This window comes from Paramisgurnus dabryanus, chromosome 21 (assembly GCF_030506205.2).
Source record: "Paramisgurnus dabryanus chromosome 21, PD_genome_1.1, whole genome shotgun sequence".
Classification (NCBI taxonomy): Eukaryota; Metazoa; Chordata; class Actinopteri; order Cypriniformes; family Cobitidae; genus Paramisgurnus; species Paramisgurnus dabryanus.
In genome coordinates this window covers 27018457-27034867 of record NC_133357.1, presented here as the reverse complement: position 1 = coordinate 27034867, position 16411 = coordinate 27018457, and the positions used below count along the sequence as shown (strand labels likewise).

At 36.0% G+C, this 16411-nt stretch overlaps 1 protein-coding gene across 3 annotated transcripts in view; it reads left to right on the top strand.

The window, feature by feature from the left end:
• iqsec1a (IQ motif and Sec7 domain ArfGEF 1a) overlaps positions 1 to 15615 on the top strand; it is a 78693-nt gene extending 63078 nt beyond the window's left edge. For all 3 annotated transcript variants that reach the window (XM_065282488.2, XM_065282486.2, XM_065282487.2), the window contains exon 13: positions 10555 to 15615. In XM_065282488.2, the coding sequence (XP_065138560.2) occupies positions 10555 to 10568 (14 nt within the window). In that variant the 3' untranslated portion in view covers positions 10569 to 15615. The remainder of the gene's footprint in view (positions 1 to 10554) is intronic.
• Positions 15616 to 16411: the final 796 nt, after the last annotated feature.

Genomic DNA, 16411 nt, shown 5'->3' with positions numbered 1-16411 from the left:
GGCCAGACCGCGTTATCGATATTATATTAATGATATTAAAGCATTTATGTATAGTATGGAATATATGTAGCATTAACGTGAACTAGAACAACCCCTCGTTTAAGTTATTATCAGTGCCTGACAATTCAGCCGAGGTCATTAAATCGTTAAAAACACTGCATGAAGCGGTTTTATCCTTAAAACATCAGTGTCTCTTCAACGAACATTTGCCGAGGGTCAGCGAGCCAGCTGGATGGAGTGGAGCTGCTAAGGTGAAGCAGCTAAAATAAAGCAAGCGGGTGCAACGATAATATTGGATGTAACTTGCCGTAATTAACAAAAACATGAGCCTTATTTGACAGCAGCACTAATTGAACTATTTGACCATATGCATTTGATATACATACCGTGACCGGAATGCACTTACAAATCGCGCTGTTATTAGAAACATTTAACTGTTTCCAGACTGAGCATGGAGACAAAGAAGCACAAGCCGTTTATAGAAGCAGCTGCCTGTCAGCGTGTACGGAATGAAGTCAAAACGGTCTCGGTTTTTAGACCGGCAGTCTGCCTGTGCCATTCCACCCTAATCCGGACTGCAAATTACATGTTAATATTATATCCACCATTTACAATCCTTCCTTTAAGGTCTGTTCTGCTTTTAACAGCTCAAAGCTATTACTCTCTGTAGCTTTCGAGTCCGTTGTAGGCTACAGGTAAATTTTGCAGTTGTTTTAGTTAACTTTGCAGAGCATTTTATTGTCGGAAATGGTCCTGGGCTGGGTTTTCCTATAACGATTGAACTTAGCACTCAAGAGCGCTTTCTACAAGGTAAAACGATCGCTCGCAGCTGGGTTTTAAGTGCTACTAACGAGTCGCTATCCCTTTGTCAAGTGCTGAAATGTCACTTACTGAATGACTCGTAATTGTAGCAGAAGGCTGTTGTTATGCTACTGATCTTCAGCCGATGTGCACTAATATTTTTTAAAATATTATTAATTATTTTTCAATGACTTATTAAATGTTTTAATAATTTGTGCATCATGAAATATTCTTTTTTCATATTTAGTTAGGACTCGTCCCACTGCGCAATGCCTTCTGCATTTTATAATATAGTTTAGATTTTTCTTTTTATTTGTTGTTTATTATCTATGTATATTTATTATTAAGGATTATTGCATTGTACCGTAAATATTTATTTGGTTTCTTTAATCAGATACCATACCCTTCAAAAAAATATTTTTTTTTACTGAAGCCTAGATGAATTATACCAGCAATTGGTAGGAACCATTTATCAATTTGCTAGTACCAACTTTTACCAAAATTGTACCAAATACGTTTTCCTTCTTAATTAATTTATGTTTAGTCATTTAAATTTCATTTCTCGTTTGAATTTTAAATATATTATATTAAAGTAATTTAAACAAATAAACAAAGAAAAAAAAACAATAAATAAATATAGCCTACATTTAAAACATTACATTATCGTTATTGCAGGAGTGCAATTTGCTGGTTGTCCTGCAGGTGACCTTGTAACACTGCTGTCTTACGATGCACTTATAAATTAACGATTACTCCAGAGCACTCGTAGATCTACGATGATTTTCGAGTGCTACTTAAGCTACAAAGCTTTTGGGAAACGGCCCATAGTTCTAAGATGAATTTTAAGATTGTTTTTACGATCTACTTAGCGATGCTTTTGGGAAACCCGGCCCTGCTCGTTTGGAATTTGCCTGGCGCACAGCTCTAGTCAGAAAGATTAAAAGGCGGGCTTTGTTTTTAAAAAATGTAATGCATTTCTTTATATTACAATAATGAACAAGTCACCCATTTATCAAGTATCGATTCATTATTTTCACTTAATCCTTTTTGCTTTTTACAAAAAGTAGAATAGGCACGCATATTCTGCATTTAGCCAAAATTATGACTGTGGCATGAAGAAACTTTCCTATTTTAGTGAAAAATAAATAAGTTCTTTTGCTATTATTACATAGCATATATTGATGATTTTTAATAACAAATATGACAGTTTTAAACAAATTAAGTACACTGATAAAAATAATATGAAAAAAAATTATACGCTGGATTTACTAAAAAAAAAAAAATACAGTGCATCATTTTTACATACACTTTTTTTAAAGTAAGTTTTACATTAAATTTAAGCCTTTACAATTTTAGCAATTGCAATGTTTAAGTAAGTTTTACATGGAGAAGCAATTAGGCCTACTAAAAATTCCATGTAAAATTTACTTTAAAAAGTGGATGCAAAAATGATGCACTATATTTTTAAGTTAATACAGCCTATTATTTTTTTTATAATTATTTAATTTCCTTCTCACAAATTTTACATGATAAAATTTAGGAATTAACTAAATAATGTGTTAATCTAGAATTACTTACATTTTTGCATTATTTGTACTCAAAAATAGTTTTTGTTTTAACCTTTTTTTTTTATATAATTGACTAATTTTATTTAGTTAAATTTACTAAGCCACAAAACATTTTTTACAGTGTAAAATAAGAAAAACGAAGTAGGTAAAACCGCATACCCAGCTAGACACTCAAATCGAGCTAGGCACTCAAATCGAGTCAAAACAGTCTTGGCTTTTAGACCCGCAGTCTGCAATCCACCCTAACCCGGACTGCAGGTGACATGTTAACAGGGACGTGCACAGACATTTTGAAGGGCAGGGGCTCAAGTGAAATAAAGGGCACTTCTCATAATTATGTATATTTTTTCTTTTTTTTAAACAAAAAGTATATATATTAACGCAATTCTGACTTCCTTTTTTTAAAAAAATATTTAAAAAGTTAATGAATTTTATCTTCCTCAAACTCACGCAATTGTTTAATTTTCAAAAGATGTCTACAAAATAATCAGTTGGTCACACAGACACCATGGTCTCCATAATAGTCTAGGTTGCAGCAAAGGAAGCCATTACACAATGTGCATGTTTTGAAAACATTAAATTACACATTAATTACAAATTTGTTAAAATGCTAAAAACAAAGTTGTGACTGCTGAGTTAGCGCTACATGCCAATAAATGCTGTATAATATAGCGTTTAGCTGATTAGTTGTTAGTTGTAACTCAAAATGTATTTTTGTCTGATAAGGGCTCAAAATATAAGGTCTGTTTACTAATGTGAGCTTCTGGCATGAGCCTCAGAGCAGAGCTCAACATTATTATTCATGACCCTTTCAAATAGGGCAAAAATAGACCATTTCATTCAAATGACAAATTCTAGGGTTGTAAATAGACATGTAAAAACGTTTCTGGATAATTTTTGCACTTAATAAAGCAACATACCTTCTATGTAATTGTCAAAGAACAATTTAACATATTATGACAACACATCCTATGGCACCTTTAATCTTAGGTTTCATATTTATTAGTGTTACACATGTCAGAAACATCAAATATAGATTAGGCCTATTTTATTTGTATTTTATATTTTACTTTTTTGTGATGTCAGTGAAAATTCAGACTGGGCAAGTAAAATACTGAACCATCAGATTTCTTCCCAATCTACTCCAGCACTCCAGTATAACACATTATACTTATTTAACAGCCATTACAAAAAACGCAAACAAAAAAGCTTACTTCTGTAGTTAGCAATTGTATTATTGTTTGTGCTTTATTATTTTCTGAGCAGTCTGTTTAAACTACATACACTACATTGTTACAAGTTTGCAACTCTTCAGGTTAATATGGGATTGCCATGGAAAACAATGTCCCTGAATCGTTATGTGTAACAACGTGTCCCATATTTTGTGCATAAAACTGTTAATATAAGAATGCTTTCATCCTCAAACACTTACCGATAGCCTGCCTGCATAATCATGCACATGATCGCGTCTCGTTCGGGCTGAGCTTTGGCGCTTGAAGCGCGAATGATGCAGCACGAGTGTAGACAAACTAATCATAAAGCGAAGTAATAAGAGAGGCAGGACTAAGGAAAGGTAAGGCCAATCATATTAGCGATTTTAATTTTGGAGGCGGGACTCAACTGTTAACCGTTTGTGTGCCACAAATAGCGCTATTTTTCTTTATATAAGAGTTTTAATCTCATTTAAAAGATTTCTGAATAAATTCATGTTAAATTAAATAAGCAACAAGTAAAAACAAGTAAGCAACAAGTAAGAAACAGACATCAGTTGTTATATGAATAAAGATCATATATATATATTTTTTTTAAAAAGCACCCCAGAAAAAAAGGGCACTTTCTCTCCAGGAATAAAAAGGGCAGGTGCTCAAGCCCCCTTTGATGTCTATGTGTGCACGTGCCTGCATGTTAAAATTATTCCACCCGTTACATCAAATCAGTAGTTCAAGCATATGTGCCGAACCCCCCTCCCCTTCATTGTCCCCCAACCCTACCACCAGTGAATAAATAAATACATTAAATAAAAACAAGAACTTTAAACAAAAAGCACACATAATTCTTTTTTTGGTTTTTAACTGAATTCTAAACACTAAAGTTAATTCCTTAAAGTTAATAAGGGTTAATCCCTAGTCCTCCCCTCGCGAGTTGCTTTTTGTTCAGGGCCTAAATGTGCATTGAAATATAGTTGAATGTATTTCATAAAATTAATAAAAGATATACAATTATAAATTATTGTTGAATTATCCCTTTTTCCAAGTCATTATGCACAATGTATCAAACTTTAAAAATGAAACAAAAACAATAACTTAAAAGTCCTTTTAAAAGCAGTAGTTATTAATGACATAACTGTATATACTGTACATTGTATGTTTTGCACGTTTCTCATCCTCTTTTTAATCCTGCTTGACTGAAGGCTTCCGTTAGAACGTTTCTCGTTTGTCGTAAGGTTTTTGTACATTAAAGCTGTTGAGTTTCTCCCGCGGACTTTTCCCCCTCGCGCTCGGGCACGCTGTCTGCACATTAAAGCTGTAGAGTTTCTCCCGCGGACTTTTTCCCCTCGGGCACGCTGTCTGCACGCTGTATATGAACTTGAACGCACCGCCTAAAGTCGAGAGCAGGGCGCACACTTCTAGTTCTAAACAGGTTAACTGAAAGCACAATGACATTAAATGAGCTGACGCCTATTTCGTTTTTTTTTTTTTTCGCAGACGCGCACAGCTCCAGTCAGGACATATTAGCCAGTTTTGTATATCAGTAGGTTCCAAACTATTGCAACCCCATACGTATTTACAAGACCTACATTTTTTTATAGAAATATAGGGGAAAACACATTTGTTCCCTTTTAGTAGTTTTTTAACAAGTTTACTTAAATAATATTAAAATATAGGGCTGCACAATTATGGCAAAATCATAATTGTTTAGGCTACTGTATTTGCACTGAATTGGAAATTATATATTAGAAAAATACAATGAATTTTCAAGGCTGCAGAGAACAGTATAGCAGATATGGCTACTGAGGATTTAATTATATTATTTTAATAGTCAGCGAATCCCACTCCGGCCCTCATTTTGAGTGTCTAGCTGGGTGCACATTTTTACCGACTTTCTTTTTCTTATTTTGGTAAAAAATTAACAAGTTCTATTATTATGTAGCATACATTGATTTTTTTTATAACAAATTTGACTGACTTATTCATTGGCAAATGCAGAACAATGAGGAGAAAGCAAAGGTAGCTACACGCCTTTCTCCCTTATATGATTAAAGGCTTAAATGTCATTTTTAAAACGAAAGCACAAGCTTGTCAAATTTATGCTGGCTGGATAAATGCAGAATCAACAATATCTTAATTTTTTTTCGATTTATTTGTTCGTATTCATTGACCCTTTTTTTTCTTGTGCAAGTTAGCACGATTGTCTTTTTCCTGTCACTCAGCACGAATTTCTATAGCCTATATTGTTTTCCATGAACACAAATACATATATCAAATACTGCCTGACGAAATTTTGTGACCGAGCCAGCATACATTTGACAAGCATAAACAGTCCGCTTTCGATTTAAATTTGTTTTTAAATTAAATACATTTTAAAATTACATTTAGCCTATGTTCCCCATGATTAATCTTCTCATCGCAAGGTAGAGGCGTGTCGCCTATGTTCTACATGTTCCTTGTTGTTCTGCATTTGCCAATAAATAAATAAATAGGCTACTTAGTTTGTTTAAAACTGTCATATTTGCTAGATAATAATAGCAAAATAACTTATTTATTTATCACTAAAGGAATATGCCTGCGGCCTGCCTATTCTACTTTTTGTAAAATGCAAAAGGGATTAAGTGAAAATAATTAATCAATACTTGATAAATGGATTAATCAGTCCTGACTAGAGCTGTGTGCCAGGCACATTCCAAACGAACAGGGCTGGGTTTCCCGATAACGATTAAACTTAGCACTTAAGAGCGCTTTCTACGAGCTACTTAACGAACATTCGTTGTTCATTTACGTGCGTTTCCCAAAGATGTACGTATAACGATTGCTCGCAACTGGGTAATGCAATAATCCTTAATAATAAATAAACATAGATAATAAACAACAAATAAAAAGAATAATCTAAACTATATTATAAAATGCAGAAGGCATTGCGCAGTGGGACGAGTCCTAACTAAATATGAAAAAAGAATATTTCATGATGCACAAATTATTAAAACATTTAATAAGTCACTGAAAAATAATTAATAATATTTTAAAAAATATTAGTGCACATCGGCTGAAGATCATTAGCCTAAACAAGCTTCTGCTACAATTAGTAGTCATTCATTAAGTGACAATTCAGCACTTGACAAAGGGATAGCGACTCGTAGCACTTAAAACCCAGCTGCGAGCGATCGTTTTACCTTGTAGAAAGCACTCTTGAGTGCTAAGTTCAATCGTTATAGGAAAACCCAGCCCAGGACCATTTCCGACAATAAAATGCTCTGCAAAGTTAACTAAAACAACTGCAAAATTTACCTGTAGCCTATAACGGACTCGAAAGCTACAGAGAGTAATAGCTTTGAGCTGTTAAAAGCAGAACAGACCTTAAAGGAAGGATTGTAAATGGTGGATATAATATTAACATGTAATTTGCAGTCCGGATTAGGGTGGAATGGCACAGGCAGACTGCCGGTCTAAAAACCGAGACCGTTTTGACTTCATTCCGTACACGCTGACAGGCAGCTGCTTCTATAAACGGCTTGCGCTTGTTTGTCTCCATGCTCAGTCTGGAAACAGTTAAATGTTTCTAATAACAGCGCGATTTGTAAGTGCATTCCGGTCACGGTATGTATATCAAATGCATATGGTCAAATAGTTCAATTAGTGCTGCTGTCAAATAAGGCTCATGTTTTTGTTAATTACGGCAAGTTACATCCAATATTATCGTTGCACCCGCTTGCTTTATTTTAGCTGCTTCACCTTAGCAGCTCCACTCCATCCAGCTGGCTCGCTGGCAAATGTTCGTTGAAGAGACACTGATGTTTTAAGGATAAAACCGCTTCATGCAGTGTTTTTAACGATTTAATGACCTCGGCTGAATTGTCAGGCACTGATAATAACTTAAACGAGGGGTTGTTCTAGTTCACGTTAATGCTACATATATTCCATGCTATACATAAATGCTTTAATATCATTAATATAATATCGATAACGCGGTCTGGCCGCCTTTCAGCGACGTAACACCGGCAACGGTAAATGGCAGTGAGCCCAGCTTTTATTTTGAAAAGAGCTTATTGAGGGGGCGTGGCATTACTTTGAAGCAATAACCCTGATTGGCTGACTACATGCGTGGATCGTAGTGACAAACTCTGCTGAAAGATAGTGCCAAAAAGATCTGTAGACTTGTGCAGAAGGATTCGTGAATGCCCTGTGATCTGCAAACACAGATTCAACACTTGCATGCTGAACTTTGCACAGAATGTGTAAGAATGTCTTTTTACAATGGTTGGAAAATACAAGTTAGACTGTGTTTGTTTGCAAATTGTGAGGAGGGCATTTGTAGATTTTTTTAATGGAAAACAGCGAAACAGTTGTGCCAAAATTCTGAAAACAAATTCAACACAATCTACAAACAAATAATGACCCTCATGCGCAGACAAATCACTTTGCATTCATTTAAATTCTGTTTGTCAAGTACAAGTCGATGATTTCTATTTGTGAATCATAAAGAGTTGGTTTGCGGATTTTAAATCTATTTGTAAATCGCATTTTATATTTGTATGTCATGAAGAGTCTGTTCGTGGATTTTTATATATTTGTAGATCTCGTTTTACATTTGCGGATCATGAGGAGTTTGTTTGCAGATTTGGAACCTATTTGCAGATTTGTTTCGTGTTTACAAATTGTAGTCTCTTCATTTTCAACGATTATGGCATTATTTTGTCACCAAAGCGAAACAATAGTGTCAGAATTCTGAAAACAAATGTGACACAATCTACAAATAGAAAATGATATTCATCTGCAAAGAAGTCACTTTACATTCATTCAAATTCTGGTTTTCAAGTACAAGTCACTGATTTCTTTTTGTAAATCATGTTTTATATTTGTGGATCACGAGGACTGTGTTTGTGGATTTTTAATCTATTTGTAGATTGCGTTTTGTGTTTACAAAGTGTTATATCTATTTGTGACTTTTACTCTGTCCATTTTCAATAATATTGGCATTAAATTACCCCCATAAGTGTGTAATTTTTAGAAGGATCTCTTGACAGAAATGCACAATTATATACAAAACTATATTATCAGTGGTGTATAAAGACCTTTCATAATGAACCGTTATGTTTTTATTACCTTAGAATGAGATAATTTTACCTACAAACCGAGGGTCCCCTTACATGGAAGTCGCCATTTTGTGCCACTATTTTTCTACAGAAGCCCTTAACGGACAAACATTTTTTACTAAGTTGTCTCCGAAGATGATGTGGCGGTTACAGTAGTTTCTCTATGCATTTCTAAAGCAAGGGGTGAGCAGTGAACTGAGCCATTGGTTGCAATTCGCAACCTCGCCACTAGATGCCGCTAAAATTTAAACACTGCACCTTTAAGACACCAGTTTGAGATGATTTGAGTTATATGACATGGTGCATTATAAGATGGGTAAACTCTGGTCATAGAGAGATATGGACATGGTCAGCAACTATACTCAGGTAGGCCGTGGCGTTATGATGCCCAATTGGTACTAAGGTACCCAAAGTGTGCAAAGAAAATATCACTGTTGATGCAAGGCAGGATGTATGCATGCTTTCATGTTGTTTAGGCCAAATTCTGACCCTATCATCTGAGTGTTGCAGCTGAAATTGGCCTCATCAGACCAGGTGATGTGTTTCCAATCTCCTATTGTGCCATTTTGGTGAGCCGGTGTAAATTGTAGTCTCAGTTTCCTGTTGTTAGCTGTTATAAGTGACACCTGCTGTGGTCTTCTGCTGCTGTAGGTTCAGTGTTTAATGTGTTGTGCATTCAGAGATGCTATTTTGCATAGCTTGGTTGTAATGAGTGGATATTTGAGTTACTGTTACCTTTAAATCATCTCAAACTCTTGAGTCTGCCCATTCTCCTCTGACATCAACAAGGCATTTTCATCCACACAACTACGGCTCACTGCATATTTTCTCTTTTAAGGACCATTCTCTGTAACCCTATGGTTTAATACCAGTAGGTCAGCAGTTTTTTAAATACTCAGACCAGCCCGTCTGGCCCCAGCAACCATCTGAGGCAACACACCCACGGGTTGCGCCTGGAATGATATGTGGGGCCCACATGTGCTCCCCAACTGGGACCCAGCTAATTTTGTCCTCAGTTTCCTTGGTGGCCCCACATGTGTTAGCCCAGATCTGATGGGCTCCATATGGGGCCCTTATTGGTTAACCATGTAGCTCCCATTTGGTGTCTACAGAAGATTGCCTACATAGGTTAGTCATGGGACCCAGCTAGGTCTTATGTAGGTCCCCCATCTGGGCAAACACATGTGTGACCATGGAAACTAAGGACAAAATTAGCTGGGTTGTGTGGTTAGTTTTACACAAATCACTCAACATTATTTTTGTTTAGAAATTCAAGTGTCAAAACAACAACAAAAATATATTTTTACAGACACATACAGTGTGTGGACTATATATCCATGTAATCAATGCATATATGGGATTCATTATGTTTGTTATGTATATTTGATCAAACAAATTGGGTCGCTTATGTAGCTTATTTTGAGCCCGTTCATACATTTCCCATTAATGACCCAACTAGAACCCCATAGGGAGCACACTTGAGATCACCCATGGGGTCCTAACTGGGTCACACAAGTAGACCCCAGATTAGATGGCCATTTTGAGCCCATGTGGGCCCAACATAAACATGTTTGCTGGGATGCCATGTTCAATGTCACTTAAATCTTGTTTCTTCCCCATTCTGATGCTCGATTTGAAATTCAGCAAGTCATCTTCACCACGTCTAGATGACCAAATACAGTGAGTTGATGTCATGCGATTGGCTGATTAGCAATTTGTGTTAACAAGCAATTGTACAGGTGTACCTAATAAAGTGGCTGGCGAGTGTATGTTGAAGGGTTTTTGTTAATACCCACATGTTAAAGTTAGTTCCCCCTCTGACAGAGGGTTAAATGTCATGTAAGTTTGTTGATTTGTTTGTTGACTCTCTGCTCACAGGGCTTCATCATTAGCAGTCATCTGATGGTCCAGAAAGAAGCATTCGCCCAGAACCACCCACCCCGACACACAACTGCTCTATCCTCATCGATAAACGATAAACAGGTCAAGCAGTCGGTCATGGGCAAGGTCATAGAGAGTCCCACTTCACACTTTAGCCTCCCAAACACAACAGTTATTTAATCTGTACACCCACCACTCATAGCCGGCTCACTTTACCTCAAATCCTTGAGTCCCTTATCACCACATCTATACGCCAACACAGATGTCTGCATGTGAACGCCAGAGAGTGCTCTTTTACAGTGTGACCATAGATTCATGACAGCACACAAGCGTTAGTTTACCCCAATTTCTGTCCTTAACACTTATCAGTTTTTCCTTTTACCAAACCCGAGACGTTTTGAAGAATGTTGATGCAAGATTTTCTTTAAAGGGGTCATGAAATTTCATTGTTACACAGCAGTTGTACAGAAATATTTAGCTGACTGTGTAATATGAAGATAGTTCATTTGCAAATATGCACTTTATATTATGATTCTGGAAGTTAGCTTATGTTGGTTTTAAACCAGAAATTTAAAAAAAAAATTTTTTTAAAGATAATTTGTTTATCATTCTACTGTGTTTCAGTGGCAGTTTACTCATCCAGAAAATGTGTTGAATGTCAAACTAAAATACACAGATTTATTTATTTATTGCAATAGGATGTGTAAGGAATAATTGACAATGGGCCGTTGAATTATTCGACACTAATGCACAGCCGAGGTTGTATTGCGGCACGACAGAAAGCGGAGTTACACTGCAAGTGTTCATTATTGTTGAAAAATTCAATAATTCCTCTTATACGACGACGTTAATCACAGACATTGCTCTGGTGGTTATTTTAAAACATTTGACAGGTTAGTTGTGCTTTTACAAAAAATAATCAACACCCGTGAAACATTTCTCAACCAATCAGAATAAAGCTTACAATAGGCTCATGGTATAAATTCAGCGTTCACATTCTCAGTATATAGAAAACTGTCTGATGTGAAATGACATGAACAAATGAAACGATTCTTTATTAATTGCTCAAGCACTTTGTTGTAAATAAACTAATACTTTTATAATATTTTGTTTTTGTTGAATGGGTGTGCTCAGTTTTATCACGCCTCATTGATTGATCACAACTCGATGACTCGAGTTAAGAGCAAAACTCATTCACCTGTACTGTATGTGTTTAGAGGACAGAATCATGACAATCAGACTAAAGTGTGAAAGAGAGTTTGTTTTAAAGGATGAAACTTGCAGTAGGTTTTTATTGAAGTTTAAAGGGCACCTATTATGCCCATTTTTACATGATGTAATACAAGTCTCAGGTGTGCTCAGAATGTGTCTGTGAAGTTTCAGCTCAAAATACCCACAGATCATTTATTATAGCATGTCCAAAATGCAACTATTATGTTGCGTTTACACCATCCACGGTAGGGGCGGCAAAAATGCGCTATTCACACGTAGTTGGACGCTTGAACATTTGAGTTCACTCGCTTCATCAGCGCGTGAAATTCTAGGGAGGGACTTTTGCGACTTCACGGAGACTCCGCCACTCCGCTCGCTTCCTGTAATCACGTCACTACTACAGAAGTTCAGATTTTTCAACTAGCGCGTTTCCCGCGGCAACGCTCAATTTGCCGCAGGATAATAATCCGCATGTAATCGCGTCTTTGCATTGACATGTAAATCACCCGCGCTTGCCGCCTCTACCGCGGCTGGTGTAAACGCAGCATTAGGGTGGAAGCAAAAAGCGTTTTTGTGTCTGTACCTTTAAATGCAAATGAGCTACAGCCACTCAGTCCCTTAACAACAGACTGTGAGCACTTTCAGTTAGAAATAGATCTGATTACTGTGAATGCAATATGAGACAATAGTATCTTAAGCTGCATTAGCTCTGCTAACGAACACATTTAGAAAAGCTTTTGGGTAAAATGATCAGTGGCTATATTAGTGTGATGTCACATTGACAAGAGAATCAAAATAGCATGTCTAATTCTGCGTTTACACCAGCCGCGGTAGAGGGTCAAGCGCGAGTGATTTCAATGTTAAGTCAATGTGAAGACACGTTGACGTGCGTATGGAGGTCTCGCGGCACGAATGACGCGATTCCGCCTCATTCGCGCGTCTAGTTTGCGCAAATGGCGCGAAACGTGCGAATGGTGCTGTTTGTGCATTTTGCGTTTCACATGAATTTGCGTCTGACACCTGAGTTGAAACATTTTTACTTTGGCGGATTTTCGCGCCGCGTTAACCAATCAGGAGCCTGCTTGTTGCTGTGGCGCTCATTCAACATGGAGGAACGCTTGATATTATCCGTGAGCAGTCACCCAGAGCTGTACGACACAAGTTCTTATTTCTATAGAGACAGGAATAAAAAGGACCTCGCTTGGAAGAGTGTCAGTGAGGACATTGGGCAACCTGGTAAGTTGTAAATACACATTTCTCTTTTGAGTCACGTGACGTTTATCGCCCTGCATTGTTTATTTTCCCCCTATAGTAAGACTATAGGTGACCAAATACAAACCGGTAACTCTCTCGATGAATGCACGATTAACATCAGTCATCCTGCAAACAGACAACCGTATAGCACTTGCCCCTCCCACTAGAAGCAGATTTTGCCTCTGACGTGCGTCAAATGCTTGCTTTTTCCACGTGTCTACTTTGCTCTAGATGCGCTAATGCATTCAAAATGTTCAAGCGACAAACTAAACGTGGTAGATGCGCCTCAAACGCGGCTGGTGTAAACCCACGGTAATGGCTGCTCTGGTTTTAATGAGATTAAAAAAGAAGGATGGATGGATTTGTTTCACTGTAGGGTGGTTGTGTTCACACATTGCAAACACACATTTATGTCCAAACACCTTGTAAATGTGAATTGTGCATAATATGGGCCCTTTAACTTCTTTTTATAATTCATTTCATGACCCCTTCGATTTTCAACTTTATTCTCAACATTCTAATTTTAAATTAATTAATATTGTTATTTTCATTACTGTATCGATCATTTGAAAGAGAACTCATTTGTTTAAATGATTTTGCCTGATGGTTTTTGCTCCTAAAATAATTTTCATTTACCTGTGACTTTCTATGCAAATTACAATGATTTATATTATTGGGGTGAAATTGGGGCAAGTTTCAAAGAGAATAATCCATACAAATATTACATCAACCTAAAATAAGCTTCTATTAGTTTTTGACATTAATCCAGACTAGAAAGAAATTAGATGTTCTTGATTTATTGTGGATAAAGTCTATACGTGTTGTCTTAGCAGTCATAAACGAATCATCTCAAATGTGCCAATGACTACATCTCTCATATGTAGATACATATATAAACTCATATGTAGATCAGCTATAAACTGTGTGCGTAGTATTTTAGTATAGTACTGTAACTCAATGCATTTTAAACAAAGAGCGATGTAATAAAATACTGTACAAGAGATTTTAAAGAGGACTATCTTGATTTAGTGAAGAATGTTCACTGATTTGATTCTGAAGCACACTGACCAGCGTGAGGTCATTATATGAATTATATGACATGCTTACATATCACACTTTTAACCAGATTAAAACTTGGTTTAAGGATATGAGATAATAATATACTTGCACACGATGTTTCAATGAAAATGATGAACAGTTTTATACACTTCAGTCTTTTTCTTTGAAGATATGCACAGGACTTCTATGGGCCAGTGACTGAATTATTTTTCTATGTATTTATGGATCATTTACTTTCTTTATTACTGCAATATGTTTGTCATTTGACATATTTCATTGTAGTGGATGTCTGGATTCTGATCGGAACAGTGTTTATACTCTCAGTGGGATTGGCTGTGATTAGTTTACGATGTTCTTGATATATTTATTTATGATTAATAATAAAGCAGTGTTACCATGACATTAAAATGCAAGCATGTTAAACAGTTATCTTTGTCACTTAAGGAATAAGGAGATTGTTTGTCATCTATACAGAGTTTCAGGTGAATATTCAGTCATATCATGCAGGTGTTTGAATGTTTAGAGGAATTCAGTTTTTATATCATGAGAACAGAAATTATTCTTATGAACTACGCAGTCAAATGTTTTTCTTATAATAAACAGATCCTGGGTGCTGATTGGTCAACAGTGGACATTTGTTATTCAATATAAAGCACAGATACACAGAGCTCCTCTTATAGTAGCCAAAACAGAATTTTCTGAAGAACGGAAGGCATTTAAACATTTCACCGTAAAAAAATTTGTTCTTAATATTTGTTATTTAGTGACCACGGCTCTATAAAAGCAATGATATGTGAATATGAAAATCTGGTGTCCAGTAGCATCATTCAGTCCTGACTATAAAGCACAGCCTCTCTTTACTGTGTTTATACCTTAAATGCTCCATCTAAACACTTCCTGATTGTTGACATTATGTCCTGCTGTGTATTTGTATCTCATTCGCATTGTGAGCCATTGACTGCGATTCATTCTCATGCATTCAGCTTTATCTTCTTTCTTTGAGTTTTTACATGTCCTGTCTTTCTCTGTCATCTTGAGTAGTGTTATGTGTAGTCAATCTGTAGTTGCAGTTCTGTATTGCGTTGTGTGTTACTGGTTGGAGTAATGCATGCAGATTATTTCACTCATTCATGTGAAAGATGAAGGGATTATGCTATTTTTCTGTCAATGAAAGCAAGACTTGTAAAGATGCATTTGAGCTGTAATAAATCTATTAGGGGACCAAGTGGGAAAATCATTGTGTATAGTATCCTGGCTAGATAATATCATGTATAATATTTCTATGAGAGATGTGTTTCTGAAACACTGTTGAAATAGTATCTCTTATGTATGTTTGTCACTTCACTGGCTGCTATACATCTCTATTCAAAAGAATGCAGAAAGAAATGAAAGGAGTTTAGATCAGGGTTAAGCAAGAAAATGCTTTTAATTTGTAATATTTTGTTTATAATGCATCTCAATGTCGATGTACAGTCAATGTAAAACTCCAGCTGTGATGTTCAAAAACTCAATAAAATGAATATATGAAATACACAGTCGATTGAATGACTGATTAATTGATGGTGAGACGTCGAATTATTTGAAAAAAAAAACATCACCCAAGGTTGGTAATGCCGCGGATGTGCATTATTTTCAAATAATTAATTATTCCTCTTATACCAGGGTTACCACAAACATTGCTCTGGTGGTTAATTTAAGACATTTGACAGTTTTACAGCAAAATAATGAACACCAATGGAACATTTCTCAGCCAATCAGAATAAAGCATTCAACAGTCCTGTGGTATAAACAAAAATAGTCAGCTTTCCTTGAGGTATACACATAAAAAATTCACATGATAATAAAATAAAACTATACAAATTTATCAATAACCACATACTGGTGGACTTGGGTCGGTCAGGATAGCAGGAGGTTTCTGATGGTTTTTCTGGACTGTCCTCCAAAAAATAATGACCTCATAGGTTATTTGTGCAAACACCTTATAACGACGTAAAGTGATGGATTAAGGGATTAGTGTCCTCTAGTGGCAGTACAGTAGCTTATAATACAACCTGTTGTTACGTTTTTAAGGTTTTTGCCTTATTCATCAGATTAGACACATTTAATTTTATGAATTTGTAAATGTAGAAACCATTTCATAAACATTTATGGTTTTAAAGATATTTTGGAGCATCTAACCCCACCCTTACCCTAAACCCAACCACTTCTCAACCATGTAAAACACAACACGCAAGTAAAAGTACAGTCAGGTATTTATTGCATTAAATAGTATAGAAGTATTACAAACCATTCACGTTGCAAACCTTGCTAACTGAAGCCATACAATTAC